This window comes from Apteryx rowi, unplaced genomic scaffold, assembly GCF_003343035.1.
Source record: "Apteryx rowi isolate R43461 unplaced genomic scaffold, aptRow1 scaffold_67, whole genome shotgun sequence".
Classification (NCBI taxonomy): domain Eukaryota; kingdom Metazoa; phylum Chordata; class Aves; order Apterygiformes; family Apterygidae; genus Apteryx; species Apteryx rowi.
The window spans coordinates 1,127,118-1,148,503 of NW_020450949.1; the positions used below are offsets into that span (position 1 = coordinate 1,127,118).

The 21,386-nt window shown below is 53.6% G+C and overlaps 1 protein-coding gene across 1 annotated transcript in view; it reads right to left on the reverse strand.

Annotated features, from left to right (window-relative positions):
- Nucleotides 1-3,210: 3,210 nt before the first annotated feature.
- AJAP1 (adherens junctions associated protein 1) overlaps nucleotides 3,211-21,386 on the reverse strand; it is a 36,344-nt gene continuing 18,168 nt past the window's right edge. Inside the window, exons 2-4 of the mRNA XM_026085437.1 lie at nucleotides 10,490-10,577; nucleotides 5,277-5,519; nucleotides 3,211-3,283 (exon numbers count right to left, since the gene is read on the reverse strand). Coding sequence (XP_025941222.1) covers nucleotides 3,211-3,283; nucleotides 5,277-5,519; nucleotides 10,490-10,577 — 404 coding nt within the window. The remainder of the gene's footprint in view (nucleotides 3,284-5,276; nucleotides 5,520-10,489; nucleotides 10,578-21,386) is intronic.

Here is a 21,386-nt window from a genome sequence, read left to right on the forward strand (position 1 = left end):
ATGCAAAAAACTGTTTGCATGGAGCTGTGAAACAATTTGAATGAAGTCCTTCTGAACCCAGGCTTTTGGAAAGCTAGCGGGAACGGGGTCGGTTGTCCCGGGCTCTGGTGCACATCCTGGACTGCAGGAATATCTGCATAACGCGGTTTTGCAAGTCTCATTCAGAAAACTTACGTGCCATCTTTCTAGTAGTCTCTCACTCTAGTAAAAAAAAAGCCTGTGCAGAAGGGGTGGACAAACACGCATGAAAAATAGTAGGATGGGRAAAAATATTAAGCAGTTTCTTTTAGAGCTTTTAAGGGATTTGCATTGATGCCACTTTGGGCTGAAAGCAATTTCTGTTACCYGTGCCACGCTGACGTTCTCTGCACTGTTCCCTACACGCTGTCAGAATCTGTGGCCATCCCCTGGTTTTTGCAATGATGTAGCACGTATGTTATATACGTGTATTCCAAAAACACCCTGGTGCAAATACACATGCGCACGTGTGGACTCACGTGCACATGCAGAGAAGGCCTGTGGAGTTCTCTTATTTTATTAATATTAATGAAACCAGCCATCAGCTTCCAGAACTTTATAAACAGTGGAAACACTATGACCGAGTTAATGCTCYAGGTACAATTTTCATAGATTTTTTTTTCCGGAGCATGTCGATACACATTTTTGGATTCCATGAACACAGGGCAATGTGAATTTCAAGGATTTAATAAAGCATAATGGACCTGCTTTTGACTATTAAAAAACTCCACTGAAATGAACAGGGACTCGGTCTCCAGCACAGAATTTTGCAGGACCTCAGAAAGGACCAGTGGAAAGTCCCCCGGCTTCCCGCAGCGGGCAGTATCTCGAGGCATTTCTGCTCTTTCATGTCTACTTCAGACACRAGAACTGCTGACAAATTTACATTATGGGTTTTTTTGTTTGTTCTAAGCCAAGGCACAGACATTGCAAACTGCAGAGCTTATGGTGTAAAAGTTACAGCACGACTGCTGTTTGCTTCCTGAAGTCGGTGCCCGGGTGTGCTGCTGGGGGCAAACCTGCTCCGAAGACRTCTCCAGTCCCTTCTGCAGCCGATCCTTACTTGTTCGTTAGCACGAGCTCTGTGGCCAACCAGCTCAGCACTTCGTCTTTGCCACGAATAGTGGCCACAGCAACGAAGCCAGAGAAATAGTGGGAGACCATTAACAGATGGGGAGTTAGAGCCTTGTTTTTTAATGGCAAAAAAACTCTTTTTGACTTTGTCACAGCAGGTGCCCACCCAAAATGCAAAACAAACAAAAAAACCCTCGGTTTATAATAAACTGACATGGCACAAATTTTTAAAGGTCAGAATGGGAGGCCCTGCTCGAATCTCCTCGGTTTGCGGGGATTATGAGGAGGGCTGAAGAGGAATGGAGTTGGYTTGTAGCTCTTTAGCCCCCCAAGCCTGGGATTACAGGGGAAGCACCGTCAGGAATTCAAGCTCGCACCAGCACGACGACTGGTCACCTAAGTCCTCTCCCCRCAGCTCCACAAATATCCTGCAGCCCAAGGCGCCCTGAGCAGCGATATCCGCCCGGGAGGGACCGGGGCACGCCGCTTTGTCCGCCAGATTACTCGGCGGGGACTCACAGCCGGACAATTCGACTTGCGTCCTCCTCCTCACCGAGGCCTTCCCTGTCACCTGGGGCAGTAACCTCAGCGCCTGCAACCTCATCCCTCGTCCCTTCCACCGCCGAGGCGCGGGCCAAGCCACGGCATCGGAGCCGCAGAGCTTATGGAATCTGAAGTACACGCCGACGTTCTGCAAACACCACGGAAAAGCCCCGTGCTCATCTCACTCTGATTGGTACAGAGATTTTTCCAAAACAAAAGCAAAACTCCTCCAGCCGGAAAAGGTTCTGGCTTGCCCCACGCACGGTGAAAGACCAAAGCGGTGTCATTTCCAGTTTTAGCGACTGCGCTAACGATACCACCACGGATAAAGACACCAGTGAAAAGACTGATAAAAAACTTGCTTTCTGGCATATTCGACCTAATTCAGTGCTCACAGACAGGGGCACATCTCACCTGGCCTGCCCAGACACAACCAAACCACAGCACAGCAGAGACCATTAGCTTTTTATTCCCTTTCCACTCTAATCTAATTATGTTTCTGTATGCAATAGCTGAGCATAATGTTAAACAGGCGATTCTGAGTAAGCTGCAGTTCGGGAAGGCTGGAAATTTCATTTACCCTGCATATATGATTCATTACAGCAGGGACTTGGGACAGACCAATTAATTTACCTGAGCACATGGCTCAAACTGGCATTGCTGCCCCACAGTAAAATGCCACAGAGTTTATCCTAACTGCTTTTTCTGCCATCGCTATCTGCAACGCCACCTTCCAAAGACAGACACGGAGGAGAAAATGGCTCAAACTAACTGAAAAAACCAACAAATATCCCCAAACAACAGAACAGAACAAAAAGCTTGCTGGAACTGTTCTTGTACCAGTTGTGAACCCAGACTACTATGGACCGCATACGTGAGAGCCGCTACGGTTTCCTGCAGGGAAGAGAAGGGGCACGGRAGGAGCAGGAGGACTGCTGGCACCAGCGCCGTGGAAGCGTGAAAATGCCGATTACTGCAAAACCCAGCAGATGAGCTTTAGGGTATCGATGAAGAATGCACACAGGATGCATGATCCCTGCAACGAGGCAGACTGTCCATCATGCAATGGGAGGTTAATGACAAATTTTATAGCCTTGAAATTATTGTCATTTGTTGAAAGCAAAAGAGGTTTAGAGGTGGGCTGGAACAAAAAAACTAGATGCATTAATTCCAGAAGTTCAAGCTTGACCATCTGAAGCCCAAGGGCTCAAGGGATCCATCACTCCCTGACGTCCACATCCATCTAAGTTTCTGACTTTCAGTTCAGGCCCATCTCTAATTCACCTTCACGGAGAAGTCATTTTTGCACCCAATCTCCCCTTTACGGTGGAAGACAGTTACCGGCGGCTGGATGAGGCATCTTGGTCAGGTTAAACGCCTTGAAAAAAGAATCACTTCAGTGGTTAGCATCACACAGGCAACACAGTGATGAGAAAGGCCTCGCTGCGCACAAAGCTGTTCATAGTTAGGAAACGGTGGGGTAATTGGATAAAAAGCTCTTAAGAGTGGTACGTACCAGGAAATAGCCACATGGCGTCTGCCCTGCCCCCAGGAAGTAAAACAGACTTCGGCCAGTCAGCAGGAGATTTCAAACCATTTCTCAGACACAAAGGCCACAGGAATAAGATGCCGATCAGAAGAAGAGGGTCTGCAGCRAGCAGAAAAATGGGCTTGCACGTGCCGGTACGTAACACACAACAAGCAAGCCCAGTCAGGCCTGCTGCAAAAATTAGCTTTTTTAGTGGAAAAAAAAAAAATCCCTAAAATAATGCTTTGAATGGGCTTATTGGCCTTGCAAGCTACAGTTGTACGAAACAGAGAAAGACGAAAAAGACTGACTATAATATCCTATGTTTTCACCCCGGCAAACAAAGTAACTTTTAACAAAACCAATCAGTCTGGGTATATTTGACGCAACCCATATCTTTATAGGCCTTTCACTTAAAAATGTATCTTTGGTTTCTCTCTCCTTTTCCTCCTCAACACTCTCCTGTTCGCCAGCCGCAGAACACGAGCATGGCCCCGTGCTGCCGTGGCGCAGGGAAACGGGTCATGCAGACGTCTACAGCGCAGAGGGGCCAGCTGGCCCACCGGGGAGGGCGTCTGCACCACCGGCTCTGCAAACGCGCTGCAGGGCGACTTCTCCAGCTGCATCGGGCTYCGTGGGAATGCATAGCGGCCAATAATCTCCCAAAAAGCATTACCTTAAGACAAAAAAGCAATGAACCCTTTCCAACCAATGCTCCTAGGCCAGCAACCAGCATCTCCAGCAGTGCAAGCAGGAGACGTTGACGGTGTTCAGCACAGCGCAGAGACAGGGCAGGAAAATGAAGCAACCTCTCCCCTTTTGGGTCCCTGCATTGGTTGGCTGGGGTTCACGTCAAAATTAACACACACACACACACACACACACACATTCAATGAAATGGTTTGAAAATCCTTGCCAATTCTCTGCCTTCCAAAACCTGAGGAAACCCCAGAATATGCAAACTAGCACAATTTCACGCACAAAGAGAAGAAGATAGTTAAAAAAGACATTAAGTTGTTGACTTTCAGGCTTCTGTCCTTCATGCAGCTAGGTAGCAACCGTGGGTAACAAGAGAGTCACAGTCCAACCAGGCTGTATACTGGAAGAAGCAGTTGCTGTTTTTCTCCCTCAGACAGTCCTGGTTTTTGTGGATTTAACAGCAAACACACATTTACTGTGTGGAGCAATACCGGTAAATCTCTGCACCAATCATTAGTGGAAACCCTCCTCCTAAAGCAGAGGCAACCCCAAGCCCCCGCAGCGAACCKCTGGCCCCGGCAGCGGGGTCCCAGCCGAACGCTGGCGTTCCCGCGCTCGCTCTGGGGAGAGGTCACTTACCAAGTCCTCCCGTCCGTCTCATTTTCCTTACAGACGAGAGACACACAGCAACAGCTCACATTTTTTATACCACACTGTCAATTCCTATTATGCCCCCTTGTTACTGTATCATTATTTCATGCCACACAAATGGTTCGTTAGGTTTATGCAGCCTACTCCTTCATTAATCACGTCCCTCATTCACAACGGAGCAGCTCTTTAGGTGCTACTTGGAAGACAGAATAGGAATTCTGGAAGATGGATTTGAGGTGAATTTACTTGCTGGAGGTGGAAGCAGGGAACTGAAAAATGTGCAGTGCTAACCACTCTCAGGGCTCGATGAGATGTGCTCAAGGTAAGCCAGCTGACGTTGCAAGGACAGGAGCTGCTTAAGCTGCCGAGCGAGAGGCAACAGCAGGACGGGCTGCGGGTCGCAAAGGCAAAGGCTAATCGTTTGTCCTCGTCTGGAGGACAAGGAGTTCAACAGGAAAATCCACAGATCAGCACAAAGCAAACCAAATTACGAGCTGGCCAGCGTGTTCAAGTGACCAGCTGGTTTTCAGAAGGTAGCTGGACGCCACGGCTTGAAAAGCCAGAGGAAGCCAATTCAGCCCAGTGCTTCGCTGCCGGACTTTCTTTGGATATCTATTATGAATYGGGATTTCCCCCGAAGGAAGAGGGGGGCAACGAATCTAGGGACCCAGAGAACATAATAAGACGCCACTTGTTAACCCACCTAAGAGCGAATGCTCTAACTAGAAAGATGCACGGAAAACGCGATGGATGCCCTTCTTACCTGTTTCCATTGAAAGTTGTTTTATAATCTCCAGGTGAGCGCAGTGCCTCCTCYGTGTACACAGGCACCGGTGTCCTGACACACTCATGGGAGCACTGCAGCGTTTCGTTATAGGCTGTGAATATGTCCAGGTTACTGGGCACACGGGCAGGAGTGAAGTCTGTCAGATTTTGGCAACTCTCTTCCTGCTGATTGATTTTGCGTTGGTGGCTGTTACGCCTTGTGTTCCCACTTTGCACACAGCTGAGACATTAAAGGAAAGAAAAAGAAACACAACACAAAATGCATCTCTGACACTTGAGAGAGGAACTTGCATTATCGGCCATTAATTATACATCATTCAATATTAGATTATAAGTCAGTCACTTTGGAAAGATCAGCCACAATCAAGCAGTCATTTCTCTTTGTTTATTTTTCTTAATGATCAAATTTAAGTTTTAAATATAAGCTTTTTACTACCAGAAGAATTACTTAGCAAGTCATACGTTTATATCTGCAGGAAATGAAAGCTTTCTTTAATGAAAAAATGAGGATGAGAACAATGAAGTTAAACCCTTTCTATTTGGGAGGCATCAAAAAGGTTTTAAATTATTGGGATAAGTAACTTTAGAAATTTGTCTGACACTACAGATACACTCTCTATTTAGCACAGAGAAAGATTTGTGGATTCATAGGAAAAAGCAGTTGCATAAGTGAGGTTTTGAAAAAGACGGCAGGAGCCCCCAGGCGACTGCAACACGAGCTGGGCTGCCTGGCCACAGCTGCGGGGCACGCAGGAGCGTCAGGCCCCCACTTCACCTCCGGAAAACAGCCAGGGGCTGTCAGTCCTCAGGCAGCTAAATCCAGGCCCTTGGCTCAAGCAGCGGCCAGGAGCAAAAGCTTCAGGCAAAAGTGCACGAAACGGGTCAAGCACAAGGGCGTCCCTCCCCGAGCAGCCTTTGCCAGCGTCCAGCCTTCGGATGGGAACACTACGGGAAGTTTGGGGCCCACTAGAAACAATCTCTGTCATGTTAAGTTCCTTAATTCCCAGAGGATACAACAGCTGGGGAGAGGCAGGAACATTCCTTCTCTTCCATCTTTTGACCTGCTCCAATTGCGCTGGAAAGATGAGAATCGCAATCCGTTTGGGAATGAAAGCCTGGTAGCGCAGAAGCCCTGCTTAGAGGGTCCTGCGCTAACTCTGAAGGTTCAATAAGACCTCAGGGTCACAGAAGATTTATATTTTGGTAGGGTTACCGCTGTTCTGGTTTATAAAACAAGGAAAACACCAGCTGGGAAGAACGATGCGGAAAGCGTCACTCGATGCCGCGTTTCCCTGCAGCCGCCCGCTCCAGGCTGCCACCTAAGCTACGGGCTATCGTCCTCCTGGTGGCGGGTGACCGAATCTCGGGCGGGCTCGTGGCTGGCTCCTTTCGTGCCTCTAAACAAGCCACCAGCTGGGAGCAGGGTGCTCGCCGCCGAAAGGACAGCTCGCAAAGACTGCTCAGCACCCGCTTCAGCGGCACCTGAGATCCCGGAATCATTCAGCCCTGCCGTAAACCAGGCTGCTTCTATTTAGGTGCATTAATTAAAGGTGTATTTAATTAAAATCCCACTTTTTATCAGATAGGACCGCAAAAGGGGTTATCATAATATTTAAGTGGAATTTTGGAAGATGGCAAATCTGAGGGCCAAGGGCAGGCGGGAGATTTTGAAGCTCCCACCCCGTAACCCCGTGAAGGGACATCAGCGGGAGCCTCCCCGGCAGGGAACAGCGTTCCCCACCACCGGCTGCAACACCCCATTCGCTGCCAGCAACGAGATGCAGTTTAATTTGCACTGACTGATCCAACCTAAAGAGACAGCTACTGAAATAATAATCAGTTCCCAAATTGCAGATGTGCAGAAAGAATAACAATCACATTTGCACTGCATACAGCCATCACTCATCCATCCTCCCCAGGGCAGCAAGGCATTACGCAAGTTATGGAGGGAGAGGCTGCGTCCCATTCGGAGCCAAAGACGAAGCGCGGGATCCGGGCCACCCTCGCAGCYAGCCGCCGGGTCGCCTCGCGGCTCTCCTCGCGCCGGCCCCGCGCCGCGCCGGCCCCCGCACCGCCCCGCTCCTCACCTGCGGAGGGGCCGTCGCGCGTGAGGAAAGCGGGCCCGGCGCGGAAATCCCGGAGCCGAGCACATCCATCGCAGCGCTGCTTTGCTGTTCGTGACACGTCTGATTGCCGACCAAGATTGCCTGCGTGTATTCTGCAGCGAGGTCGCAATTTCTCTGATTGTAAACAATTTCTGCTCTACACACTACGCTGGTCACAGGTTTTTTGTTTGGGTTTTTTCTCATTTTTGGCTTCAGTATTAGGTTACTTGAGCTGTTCTGCCATGCTGTGGTTGGCCAGATAAATGATAGGAACTGTTTCTGGCCTCTGTTAAGAGGGAAAAAAAGCCTACAGACGTGTTTTATGAAATGTTTTTGGTGCTCTTTCACTGAAATACTGCTGTGCTCAGGGAAGCTTAGTAAAGCAAATCCAGTCCAAAACAGAGGAAAACATGAAATTTTTCACAGCTTTCTCTTCTCAGTCCCAGCTTTGTTAGGAACATTGGAAATTCTCCTGACTTCTGCTTGCTCCACAGTTAAAAGAACGAGCCGACCGTAATCAGCACTTCTCATTCAAGGCCGCTCTCAGGAACGACCTCCCGCGCAGCTCGCAAGCCGCTTTCTAACGCTGGTGTCGCAGAACCGCGAGCACAGAGCTGTCTTGAAGCAAAGTGACACGAGTATGTCAGCTAATACCCCAAATTCAAAAAAAGTCCCCAGGACTGTTTAGCAGCATTCGACGCCGCCTCTTTTAGCTGTGCGTAACTGGAGCGGCTAGCAGACAGGAACGGCGATTAAGCTGCTCACTCTCGTGCCACCTTTAACTTAAACGGGACCATCTCACAGGGGAGAGGGAATTTAACGAAGACCCAATCCGAGCCCTACACAGGGCTGCTGCCGAGTTCGACCCCAGCAGCGCTATCTGACGTTAAAAGCTTTCCCTCCCTGTACCAGCCCTCCGGGAAGGCTACGACGCTGCCGGAGCAGCCGGGCTGCCGGGCAGGCGGATGCGAGGCCTGGCCTAAGGCGAAGGCGGCTCGGAAGGAGCGCTGCGTCCCGAGCGATGGCAGCGGTTAGGGGCCAGGCGCAAACCCCCTGCGACGGATCAGACGGACTCCGGATGAGGCCCTGCGGGTCGGCAATAACGTGCCACAGCATAATGCGTCCTGGCGACACTGTCAGCCCGACGGGTGACCGGGATTTTACTGCTCCGTTCTTCGCCTCCGGCGTCGTGGAGCTGGTTTATCGCTAGCTGGGGCCCGGGCCTGGCGGGATTACTCGGATGGCTGCAGGCGGGCGCTCCTCCGCCCGCCGGGCTTGGCTCAAAGCCTGACCGCCCCACGCGCTGCGCTGCTGCCTCCAGCTCGCCCGTTGCGGCCTCCGTGCCTCGGCACGGCCCTCGTCCTAGCAAAGCGGACGCGTGGCCAGCCTCGAGCGTGGCTTCAGTGGATGTTAACCACGTGGTCGAACACTTTGCTGAACAGAAGTGGAACTACACAYGCTTCGTGTTCGGCCTGTACAGGTTTCCAGAGAGCGGACACTCGATGTTTTCAGAAAACGGTCCTTCTGAGACGGTGCAGCTTTGGCACCTTGGTATGGTGGGGCTCAAAGTCTTCAACGACCACAGGAAACCCATGCTAATGTCTTCGGAAAACGCATTCCCCTGGTCCCGACAGGAACAGGCCCTTGGGATTGCTAGCTGCCYAGGCGCTGTGCCTGTGGAAGACCAGGACTGACCATACCCACTTGCAGTGTCTTGTTAAAAAACCTGCGCTGATGAAGATTCCTGTATAACCCTGCAGACGGGTTTTCGTCTTCATTCTGGCCCGTGAGCAGCTTCTTAACCACCTGTATTTCTAATTTTCTTCTGGACTTTGGAACTGATTTCAGGCAGCACCTGCAGAGAGCACTGGGCTCATGTGGGCCAAGGACAGTAGAAGACAGCTAGGCTTGGAGGCTATCGGAGAGCAGCGCTGGGGGGGGAAACTGCAGGTACGCAAAAGGCCAAGCACTGGGCTGGGGAGCCGGGCCGTGCTGCAGCCCCTCCGATCATCCCAGAGGTGCAATGGTATTCCTGCAGCCCGCAACGCCGACCCCAAAGTAGGCCAGTTTCTCTGGGAAAATAGGTAAAGTCACAAGTGCCTGAAGCAGAAAACTAACCTATTTTACCATACGCACAGCCGATGTTAGAGAATAAATGAGAGCAAATTAAGCAAGGGGAACGCATGAGCGCTCCAGGGGACAGGGCACACTTACAACCGGCTGCAACCAAGGGGCTCAGAAGATGCACTTCAATCTCTGGAGTTGGAGGAAAGGTCATAAAATGTAATTATTACATGCTGAGCCAGATCTGTGTCTTAAGGAACAGCTTGGGTCCAGACAGCCGCTCAGAGCCCAGGCAACAAGGCMGAGGAAAAGTCGTTTAGCTCAGGGCAGGTCTCAGCACCCGGGCAGGGAAACCCGCTGCAGCAGAACACATTATTTTGACCTCACCAGGTGACGTCACTGCGGAGGCGTTGGACTAGGTCAACGAGGAAGCGGAAATATGCGTCGGCCCCTAAYGTGAATCTCGGCTACTCGCTCTTGACAACGCGCTGAAGCCCAGAGCTCAGGCTTTTAAGAGGTGGGGCAACTGTTCAGCATTCGTTCGAGACGTTTCGGGAGGGTGCGAGTGCACCGACTAGCTAGCAACGGTCGGGAAGCCCTCGCTGCCTCCCGTGGGCCAGCAGCCGCTGCCGTGGGCACCCGCACGGGCACGGCTGCTCTCGGGCCCTGGGGGCGGCAGCCACCGCCCTGGAGCTACGCGTGACGGTGTCCGGTAGGGTGCCCAGTCTGGAATCGGAAACCACGAGAAGAGGGAGCAGAGGTTTCCTGGGCACGGTGAACAGCGAGTCTTTGCAGCGGCTGGGGACTCGGGCTCTTGCGCCTCCTTTGGAAGCCTCAGCACAAAAAGCACGTTTTCTTCTGAAACGCCCTTCACGACTCGTCTCGGCTGATGCTACAGGCTTGAACTTGCAGGGCTGCAAAGGCACCACTTTCTGTATCCTCCCCGTTTCCCAGCCTAGCCCCTCGCACGCACTCCAGCATCACCACCACTCAGGCCAAACAGATCAACAGTGGACCTTACCAATTTTTTAAGACAAGAGTTGTTATCAGAGCAGCTATGACCATGATGAGGGACACTGTAATAGTGATTATCTGATGAACTGCCAGACCTGTGAAGAAAAAAATCAAAGAGAGAGTGGAGATAGGAAACAAAGGGGATCCAGGATAACACTGAGCAAAAACCCAAACGGCAAATTGAAACGCTTGGTACAACTTCAAGGTTTTGGCGAAGTCGGGAATTACCACCCTAGGAAGCAGACGCACAGCAGCAGCGAGGACGCAGAGCACGCGACGAGCAGGACTGCCTTCCCCGGCACAAGGCAGCGGCGCAAGCCCTGCGGAGCGGCACAGCCCACGGCAAGGCTGGACCCGCGCAGGCCGCGGCGCCGAGGCACGCGGAGAGGGGCTTCCCGTCGCGGCTTCGCTGCTCTCCTTGCTAGGAAGGTCCCGGCAGGCTCCCGGACACTGCTGCTCTCCGGCCCATCCCAAAGGACCTTTGGGGCTGAGGGACAGAGCCTACGCGACCCTTCATACACCCGCTCACGGGCACCAGGCTCCCGCGTGCTCAGTTCCTCGCTGCTCTCACYGCCGTCCCGTCACTGCTTGCAGGGAGCCATCACCCTCAGGCAGGCCCGGGAAAGAGCTGGCTGGTGGCTATTCCCGCRGCACAAGCCTTCCCACGGACCCCGGGCGAGCGGCGGCGCCGGCTGCCCCCAAAACCAGGCTCGCTCACCCTCCCGGCCCACGTCACGGGCGCTGGGTAAGCAGCCGGCAGCAAGGAGCAACTTAATTTTCTCTCTTGCATTATATAAAGTAATCTTTAAACSCGGCTTCTCATTTTCTACCCTCTCAAGTATGCTCCTTGTCAGCCTGCATCAAGCACGAAGAACGGAAGAAACGTAAAGACRTATACCCTCTGGGGTGGAAAAGGAAACTCGGGCACAGCTTTGCGGTGGGTGCAGGATTAACCAGACGTAATAATTACAGTACTAATGCTGTTCACTTAGAAGGTCGGATGGGCTCATTTTCTCCTAATTCACCTTACACAGGGTATAATTTTGGCTCGTGTATCACTCCTAATGAGCAGTTTGAAAACAAAAGCATCTCAATGTACAGTATGTTTGTGATTTTTGTGCCGCTTTACAGTTGCAATTTTGTAATGAAATGATTTTCCTGGCTGCAGCCCAAGGATGTGCTATTTTTCACAAACAGATGTTAGAGCTCCTGATGGATGATATTTTTAATAAATAAATAAATGTTAGTATGACAGGAAAACAAGCAGTTATATATACGTGTCTGCGCATGCATGTGGAATCTATACGTAACGTTCCTAGTCTGCGTGGGTGTGTGTGGCACAGAAATCGCTTCTTCCGAGGCAAGAAAGCAAAGACTCGCAGCCAGGGGTCCCCAGGTAAATACCGGTTCTGCGCTAGCGCCGGGGCAATTGCGCAGCTGGTGCAGCAGCCACAGCCGCGCTGCAGCCGGCAGRGCGCTCCGAGGAGACGCCTTCGGCACATCCTTGCTCCGACACGCAGACTTCAGAATTAGGCTGTGGAAGAGGTGGGCAGGAGGCGACTAGCTGCTGGCCCAGCCGCTTGTCGCCATGGAGCAGCCGCTTCGGAGCGGGCTCAYCGCTGCCGTTTGCAGAGCGGGTGGCTGTGCCACGTCTCCTCCGCAACAAAACTGGCCGCGCTCCAGAAGCGGCTCCTCTTCGGCAGCACACAAAATTACTCTGGAAGAAAAATGACGGAAACAACATTCCAGAGCGGCAGCTGCCGGAGCCGGGCAAGGAGACGAGCTCGCGCCGCCCCGCGTCTCCCGGCGGGCGCGGGACCGGGGAGCCCTGCGTGGCGTTGCTACCCGCGGCAGCCCCGGGCTGGCTCGGCGCCCCGTGGCCCCCGGCCAGCCCCCGGCCACAGCGCAGCTCTGAGCCCGCGGGCGCTGCGGCCGCCCAGACGGCGCTCCTGCCGCGGACCTGCTTCTCATTCCGTCTTTCTCGGTAGCYGCCCTGTAACTTCGCAAAGAGCATCTTCATGCTCCTACGTGAATCATGCCCCGGACTCTCCTGTGCTCCCGAATAACAGATTACAGATCAAACAGCTGCCTTCGACGGCGTCGTCCTCCCCTGCTCTCTTCGCAGCCCACCCACTCGTACCGAGTACTCCGTTCTCATTAGAAACCCGGGCGACACGCCGCGTACAGCACGCCCGGTTCACAGCCCGAGCGTTACGCTGGACACCAAGGCTAGATAACACATACCCGAGGTGTTTTGAACCGCAGCTTGTGTTTGCTGCTCCGTCTTCCCTCAAAGGACAAAAGTCCCRGCTCCCTCGAAATCTGCTACCTTGTCTTCCCCTTGTTTACCCGCGTGTCCCAGGGGTTGGTTTCCACTCGCTCAGCCTACAAGCCCGTGCACATGCCTGCACCGCAGATGCTCCCTGAGAAGTCTCCCAACGACACCAAGAAAATTCATCAATGGGGAAAAGCTGCTGGAGTTTAGCTCAACTCCCAGGGCAAAGCTGCCACCTCTCCGTGGTGTGCAAGCGCTTGAAGCCTCCCTCACCCACGCGCTTTCAAAGAACTGCTAATGCAGTTGGAAATGCTACGGAAAAGGTTTCTGACCTGAGGAAGAGTGGGAGAGAGAAGCCGTACAACTGCCAAGACGTAGCAGCGCCTGCGAGCTGCTCTCTGCTGCAACGTGCCTTCGCTCCCGAGGCGAGAGCGGGCGCCGTCTCGGCACGAGAGGCGGCAGGGCAGGGGACCGGGGCGCGCCGCCGCCCCGCGCTCTCCTTCGCCCGCTGCCACCTCTGCTCGCAGCGCGTGGCTCTCCCGGGCAGGTCAGCGGCATTTGCTCCGAGGTGTACGGCTCGCGTTTCAACGGCCCCTCTGACAGGGAGCTCAACTGCTCACCGCTTTACTCGGAACTGTTAAAGACGGCYGGCATAAATTAGCATTACTCCACGTTAATGAAGCGACGTCAGTTTACATTAGCTGAGGCTCTGTCCGCAGACACACACGTTATGCCTCACTCAGCTGAGCACCATCGCTATTAAATCCTGCTCCTTGCCGATGCTACCCGAGCCGCACGTACCGCCGGCCYCAACCCCTGCACGCGGCAGCCTGAGGAAGCAGGTGGGATCATCGCTCAACGCTGCGGAGAGCCAGCAGAGCATCGAAGCTGAGCGGAGCGCAGAAACAATGCCAGTGAGAAGTGACATCTTTTTAGGAAGCGATGCAGACTTTTCTGCCAGGATGCATTCCCAGCATAAATCAAGCGCTCCAAGATGCGAGTCTTGACAGTTTAATATAATAAAACGAAGGTCACCTTCAACTGGTCTGATTCACCAGCACACTCACTGCCAAGCGCCTGGGTAATGACGGCTTGCAGCGAAATCTCTGCTCCCCAGCCCCCTCGAAGGTGGCTTGCGAGCTGTGTCAGAAGTGCAGTCAAAAGCCACCGGGAGCAGCCRGCTACAGAAAACACCCTCCTAGAGCGTACATTGGGAAGGAAGCCACTCGGAAGCAATYGGTTAGAAAGAGAGGGGAGGAATCGCTGGGCAACTGGAAAATTCTCGCTGATGACGGAAAGAAAGCACTTTCCTTCCTTCCCTCCTCTTGGCGCGATTCACACCCAGATCCATGCACTGAAAGCAACACAATCAGGCTGTGAGGGTTTTTAAGGGAGAACCTGAACCTCACTCTTAAAGCTGGTTTTCTGGGCAAAACGGCCTTCTTGCTTCCCATCTTTTCTCCTTCCAAACTCCTGCTGCACTGCTTGGACTTTGAATCTGGRGAGAAATAGAGCCTCTGAAGGGCTGCTGAAATCAAGTTTCTATTCACAAGTTACATGAACCAAGAGGAGAACCAGCTTGCTCAGGCCACAGCTTTCCAGGACCCCTGCTCTCAGCCAGCATCACCCACGATGTGGAYGCCGAGCCCATCCCAATTCCCCAACCACTGACCTTTTTACTCCAAAAATTAATGAAGTATTTCAGGCAAAATGGAAAATTCCTCTGAACGTTGTTTACAAGCAGGGCCTTTCTTGATAGAAGAATTATCAGCTGCTGCGGTCCACAACAGAACYGGTTGCTGGGTCCAGGCTCTTGCTATTATTTCCTTTCCACCCTACCACTACGACGTGATAAAGCAGTCTGGCCCGGAGAGGTGGCCTCCACCCCAGAGGTTGTGCGAGCAACCCTCCTCTGCCTTCCTGCTTGCCCCAGCTGCCGAAGGAAAGGAGCAGAGCAGGAAGCACCTCAGCTTTAAATAAGGATCTCATGAGTTGTGGTTGACTATCAGGTGGCTTTAACTGATGCACTTAAAGCCATCTTCTCCCTCATCATTCACCACATGTGCTCTAGAGCTACCACAGAAAGGGGGGGGGGGGGTCCGGCTGGGGGAGAGCCGACACCCACCTCGCAAGGGCTGTACCTAACCCTGGGAAGAGGAAGGAGAATCTCTGGTCCCTGGGAGCAGCTCAGTAAGGTGACCGACCCTCACTGAACGCCGGAGCCAGGAGGAGGCTGCCTCTTCCCCACCGCAGCACCGCTGGACGCCCCTGCCCTTCGCCTGATGCTGACCGATGTTCTCGGTTGGAAAGCAACCAGGGATGCTTGCTCGCTGGCTGGAGTTTAACATGCCAGGGACACGCCGGTCGAGGCAGCGCTGCTTCGAGAGCCTGTCAGGCGCTTACGGAGGGCATTATTATTCCAACATATTCAGCGGTTCTTTGTGCTCCTCTGTGATTGCACATTGTGTCTCCTTGTGATGGAGAACCAGGTTATCATGCATATAATGAAAAATTATACAGGGGAAAACGGCCAGGGACAGATGGATCAGCAAGTCATAAATCAATCGATAGGCTTTTTTCCCCCTTGATGGTTATATTGTTGCAGTTGGTAATAAGATCAGTTTTGCAGACTGGTGTAACTTGATAATTCCTACACCTCAAGCCGTTGTTGTTGCTGTTGTCTCATTATGCGCAATATAACGTAGCAGCGTGAGGGACAGAAATGCCCTCGCACTCCGAACTCGCAGCGTACGTTGGTCGCTGAGCGGGAAAGAGGGTTTCCTTCAGGCGGCAAGCGACTCCCCCCCGGGGGCCGCCCTGGACTTCGGCGCTGGGGAAGCCCAACCTCGCCACCGAACCAGGCCTGTGCTCGGGGCCTGGCGTCACCGCTCCTCAGCCCCGCACCGCCGCGAGCAGCCCTGGTGCCGGCGGCGCCCTCGCCGCGCGCAGCCGCCGGCCTCTCTCGCAGGCCGCTCGCAGAGAAGCGCGCGGGCAGCACGGCCTCCCCTACGCCCGCCCCGCGGCCCGGCCGAACCGCCGCCTCCAGCCCGGCGAGCGGGGAAGGCGCAGTGCTTCTCCCCAGCAGTAGTTCACCAAAACGCGTGGAGATGAAGAATGTTGAAAAAACCCGTACACTTTGGGTTTTTTCCTCTTTTCCCTCCCGTTGTGAAACGCGCGCTTCCTCCCCAGGGACCCAACAGATGGCTGTTCGCCAGTCTGCCAGCCACAGCTTCATGGCAAAGGAGGAACGCAGAGAGATGAGTCAGGGTTATTTTTCTCCCTCAACTCAAGCACCTATTTTGCAAATGACCCATTTCCTTCATTTACTCCCAATTACGTTTGAATTGGTTCAAACAAACTGTGACAAGGTTCCTCTGGAGAACACTTGGCAATAACAGCTGCCAAAACAAAGGAGAGGGTCATGGGAAGCAAAATATAATGCGCTCATGATTTGCACCAGATGAACGCAGGCGGTGGCAGACTGTTATGGTACAAGTAGCACCTCTGCATTACTACCAGCTGTAGACGGATGACTTCAGGCTCCCCGATGCAGCCGCGCAGCTTGGAAAGGCGAGATTTGCCACTAGCTTTCGTTCAGCAGCAAGGTTTCTGCGTTGTGCCACGTTTCGTTCGGTGGCTCGTGGCTAGTGAATATGTCAGATCGTCAGGCCAGATTTGCTCAGAAAGTCAGAGCGGGGAAGGAGCGTGAGAAATGTGCTGGAGAATCTCACCTGCGCCCACCCACCGCCGCCCAAGCTGGGAGGCCACGGGGCTGACAGCGCCGCGGCCCCGCTCCGCCGGGCTTCCGTGCCCGAGGCAGCGGGGCCTTCGGGAGAACCCTTACAGAGCAGGGAGCATTTGGAGAAACTGCTGTGCTGTTTCGAAAGAGGAAGAAAATCCCCAAAGCCAACTAGCAATGTGCTSCCGGTGGAGGGTCTGCGGGGACTCCTGGGAGGCTTCCAGGGGAAAGGTACATGCCCAGGCACCACGCGTGCTGGTAACAGACGCTTTACTGAAAAGCAGAGGCAGGAAAGGACGCCTGCACCCACAAAAGCAGCACGGCACCGTTCGCTGGCTCTACAGCCAGGCAGCAGCACAGAGAGCCCCAGCAGCAAGCAGCAAGAACGGCAGAGACGACGCTCCGGCAGCGTGCCGGGAGGCGCGCTCAGCCGCAGGGAGCTGGTCCTCCGCGCTGCCGGCAGCCGCGGGTCAGCCGTCCCGCATCTCGCCCAGGCCACAGGCGACCTGTGCGTCAAGGGGGATGGGAAGACAGAATCCAAAACGTCAGCAGGATCTTTTGGAGATCTCAAGGCTGCCATGGGAACAACCACGAGAACGATCTGAAATGGGTTTGCACTTGACTCGCGTCAGTCTTGGCTAGATTTTGTGTCCTGAAAGATGAAAATACAGCGTGCCCTTCACAGCAGCAGTTCGCGGTTATGCAGGTTCGGGGGGAACTTTGAATTAAAAGCCAACATCTGCCGAAGTTTTGCTCGTGGCAGGCAGGATCTCTTGGGAAGCCATGCAGCCAAGTACTGCGCAGACTGTCAGAGTCATTGTTACCAGTAATTAGAGAGATTATCCACTTCATAAGAGAAACTTGTGAGCCAGAGCTGAATTGTTTGCCTGTTTATTGCTCCGTCTCTGACTTTCGTTTCCCCTGGGAACTGAGAGAGAAAATGCGACAGAGCCTTCCATCTCCTGCCTCTCCTTCCAGTGGGACAAAGGCGCTCCAGAACCCCGCACGGAGCGAACGGCCCGGAGCGGGGCACCGCTGGCTACGGCCGCCGCTTCCTCTCCGCTGGCCATCTTGTAACCCGGAGGTGCCGCTCTCCGCAGACAGCGGAGCKAAGCGGGTAACCCGGCGGCGCACAGGGCAACCACGGCCGGGCCGCAGCTTTCCGAGTCGCTCGCCGGGGAGGCTCCCACCGCCCAGGAGGCTGAAGGAGCCAGAGGAACCTCTCCGGCATTTTTGCTTACTCTTGACAAATAACTGCCAGGTGGGAAGAGCTCTTCTGCGGCACCAAGCTGAAGGCAAAGCACGGAGAAAGACTTAACTCCGCACGGACGGGCCCGGGCAGGTGGGAGGGGGCCACCCACAGTTTGGTTCCCCAGAGTGAGATGGCAACAGGAGGCATGTCACGACGGATTTGAGCACCAAAGTGACCGCCGGCAGCTCCTCCTCCTGCGCCAAACAGGCTCACCCGCTTCGCGGAGCTCTCCTGCTCGYGCCGAGCTGCCACGTGCGTGCCAAGGTCAGGAGCAACGCAAACGCTAGCAGCAGTAAGGCACAACCAGCCTGACCGCCTTGCTCGCAAAAACCAGCTTGGACCAGCTCCCAGTGGGACACTGCCGAAAACGACAAAAAGAAAGAATCTAAAAATAAAATAAAAACAGCCCAGTGCTGGATTCCTTTGAAAACAGGAGCAGCCTCAGAAATGAGCCCTCCTGTAAAGATAGGAGCTAAGAACGAGGCGGTAGGAACACGGGAGAACCTAGTGATGCAATTAAACCTTGCACTTGCATAATCGGAAAAACGCAGGAAGAACAGACTGTGGGTAGCAGAGTACTACGAAGGATGGCAGATCTGAACAGGACRCATGGATTTTAAGAACGGCTGAATAATTTTAGACTCCATCACATACGCAAGTTGCCATATGCACTAGCAGAGAAGAAAGTTCCTTGCATCACACATTTAATTCCGCACCCGAGTCTAGGAGGATTCAAGGGAACTTGAACTGTTTTCCCCAGCAGCAGCGTTTAGCACAGCAGTGCTAGAAACAGGGTGAGGGACCTGGAGGGTAATTAAGATGATTTCTCAGGAAGTCCTAAGGCAGCACCACACGTAGGCAGCAGCGCTGCCCCTATAAAAGCCTTCGGGAGGTCGAGGCCAGGCCTCCCCTCGCTCTCCCCAGCGATGTGACCGACCAGCGCCTTACAGCAAGGCTGCCTGCACCAGCCCCGTAACCCTGAGACCTTCAGGTTCACTAGTTTTTCCAAACATCACAAACTGGATCCTCTCATCTGCTGCCTCCTCCCCGAGCTGTTTGCTCCCTGCCTCCCTCCGCAGCCACGYCAGGCCTGTAGGCGAGGGACAGGGACTGAGCGCACCAGAGCCGGGCAGGCGCCGGCTCATCAACACCTGACTGATCAGAGCCACACGCCAGCAAGAGAAACGCACCTCAGACTACAGGAACCTGCTCCTCTGGAAGGAGGGATGAGACTAATCTGGAGGCAGGTGTCTCTCCTCTTACTTAGCACATGTATCGCATCTTTTCCTCTAGGCCTTCCAAGCCATCTGCATAACCACACAATGCAAAACCAAACAAAAGCACACGGTTCGCAAGATTGGGGCTGACAGATGGGACATTCCTGGAATATCCCATAAGGGACAATATTTGGGGAATGAGGTGAGACGAAAGAGAGAGAAGGCTACGAAGAGCAAAGTGCGATTTTAAACACAGCTATAGGAACCCAATCCACGTGGAGGAAAGGGATCTGCAAGAAGAAACCAGTTGCTCACAAAGCAAGACCACCCCTCTCCCTTTAGCGGGGGAAGGCTTCCGACGCTTGCGGCGCCGAGGCTGCAGCTCCCTAAAAACCCGACCTCCTGCCCAGCCAGGAGGAAATGAACCGAGGGCAGCGTTACCGGGGCTCTTTCTCGTTCGCCTGGGGTCGGCCACCCGCCCGCGGCCCGGCTGACCCGAAGCCAGGGCAGAGCCCGGCCAGAGCGTCGTCTCTGCCCAGGGCGCCGCCGGAGAGCAGCGGGGCGCCCGATTGCCTGCCTGCTTCTAATGCTCTCGGAAGTAATGATAATGCAGCATCTTTCCATGTGTCAGTTTAGATTTGCACAGCAAGAAGCCATAAGCTGCCTTACTCTCCCCTTCCTTTGGTTTGTCTTCTGAAGGAATATTATCTTGATTTCTTTAAACAGGCGCCCTCATTTACTTATTCCTTCAGCAAAATCTGTCAGCTTGAATCTCTGTGGGCAAAGCCCCAGCAGCAGAGTTGGAAATGGCAAGATATTACTCCGTATGTCACCCTTCAGCCAGCTGTGCACTAAAACCAATCCATCAGCACGCGCTGCTGCACACGCAGCTCACGTAGCTGCAGCAAGGTGCTTCATACGGCATTACAGCTTCACTGTGCTGCGCGGTTCTGTGCTGCCTTCGAGCACCAAGAGCCGCCCTGTGTCCTGACCGATACTGCTCCGCACGGGGCTCCCCGGGCGTCAGGAGAGCTTCCCGCAGTGCTGGGCATGGCCCCTGCGGACCAGGGCCAGGCGGGCGCCGCACGAGCTGCCCCGGTGCGGCTCTGCAGGGCCCCGCGCGCCCAGCACAGCGCAGCGCAGCCCGCCTAACGGAGACGCYGCCGTGTCCCCAGCAAAGAGCTCTTCCTCCTTGGCGGTGAGTATTCACCCAACCTGTCTCAATATAAAGTCCATTTGCACGTGGAAGCGTAGAGACTTTCTCTGTGTCATAACAAACATCCCCCCATTTTCTAGGACTTTTTTCCTATTACTTCCTCCTTTGCCAGAAAGGGGAATGTACTGTTTACCCAGTGCCGGATGCTCCTTCGCGGAGCTTTCCTGCCAACCGAGGCAGCTCAGCAAAGAAATCCAAACTGCAACGCACTTGCTAAGAGTAGGCTTCTGTGACGGAGGATGGATATCACGATGGGACTGGAGGCCTGCGATTCCTGCAGGGCTTTCACCACCAGCTCCCCGGGCAGCAGCGAGACCACTGCCATGTTTAATGAATACGCTTAGGATCACCTTAGACCAACATGCAAAYGGCACCGAGAGGAACTTTGTTTGCATTAGTAATTGGAAGCGTGCAGATGGCAAACTTGGAGAAGAAAAAGCCTCGTGTCTCCTTTCAAGACGATTTGTTGCCAGGCTTGGAGAGTACGCGTCCGTACCGTTCAGACGCACCGCGTTCAAGTCTCTGCTCAGGCACTTGAGTTCCCTTCCCTCTTATACATGTCTTGCATTGGGAAGAAAATCAGAGCAGCATCACTTTCACGTCTCCTGCGGGAACCGTACAAAGAAATGACAACTCCCACTGAGGAGACACGGGGAGAGGTAATAAACAGCTTTCCTTTCTGTGTTTTTGTCTCTGCACATAGAGGAAAACCACAAAACGTTCTCCGAGCATGCAAAGTGTGAGAGCAGGGTAGGCTGCTGTTTAGGGGGAGACACCGAGGTACGAATGGTCCTAGAATAATTGATTTTGGTAAATTAATCCTTCTCTGTACGCTGCCAGGAGGCATCTAAGCCATTGTTCACCTTAACTTTTTTTCAACTCTGTTTCAAATAATCCTGGAGGCGCTCGACACTCACATTTTTCCCCTTATCGAAGTGTAAACTTTTCAGCACATTCCCAGAAGAACTGACGATCGCAGGGTCCTAGCATGTGCTGGGACAGCGGSAAACGTGTCGTGCGTACTTGTCAGCGAGAAGCTACCTACACAGGGGCTTGTTCGTGGAGCCTTGCGCAAGGACTCGCTGCTTCGCCACCGYGGGGCCGGGCTGCCAACGCGAGGCTTGGGCTGAAGGCGTCGGGCTCCCAGTTCAGGCCACCCAGAATCTCTTCTTGTAAATAAGATGACTAGTAACTTTTAAAATCAC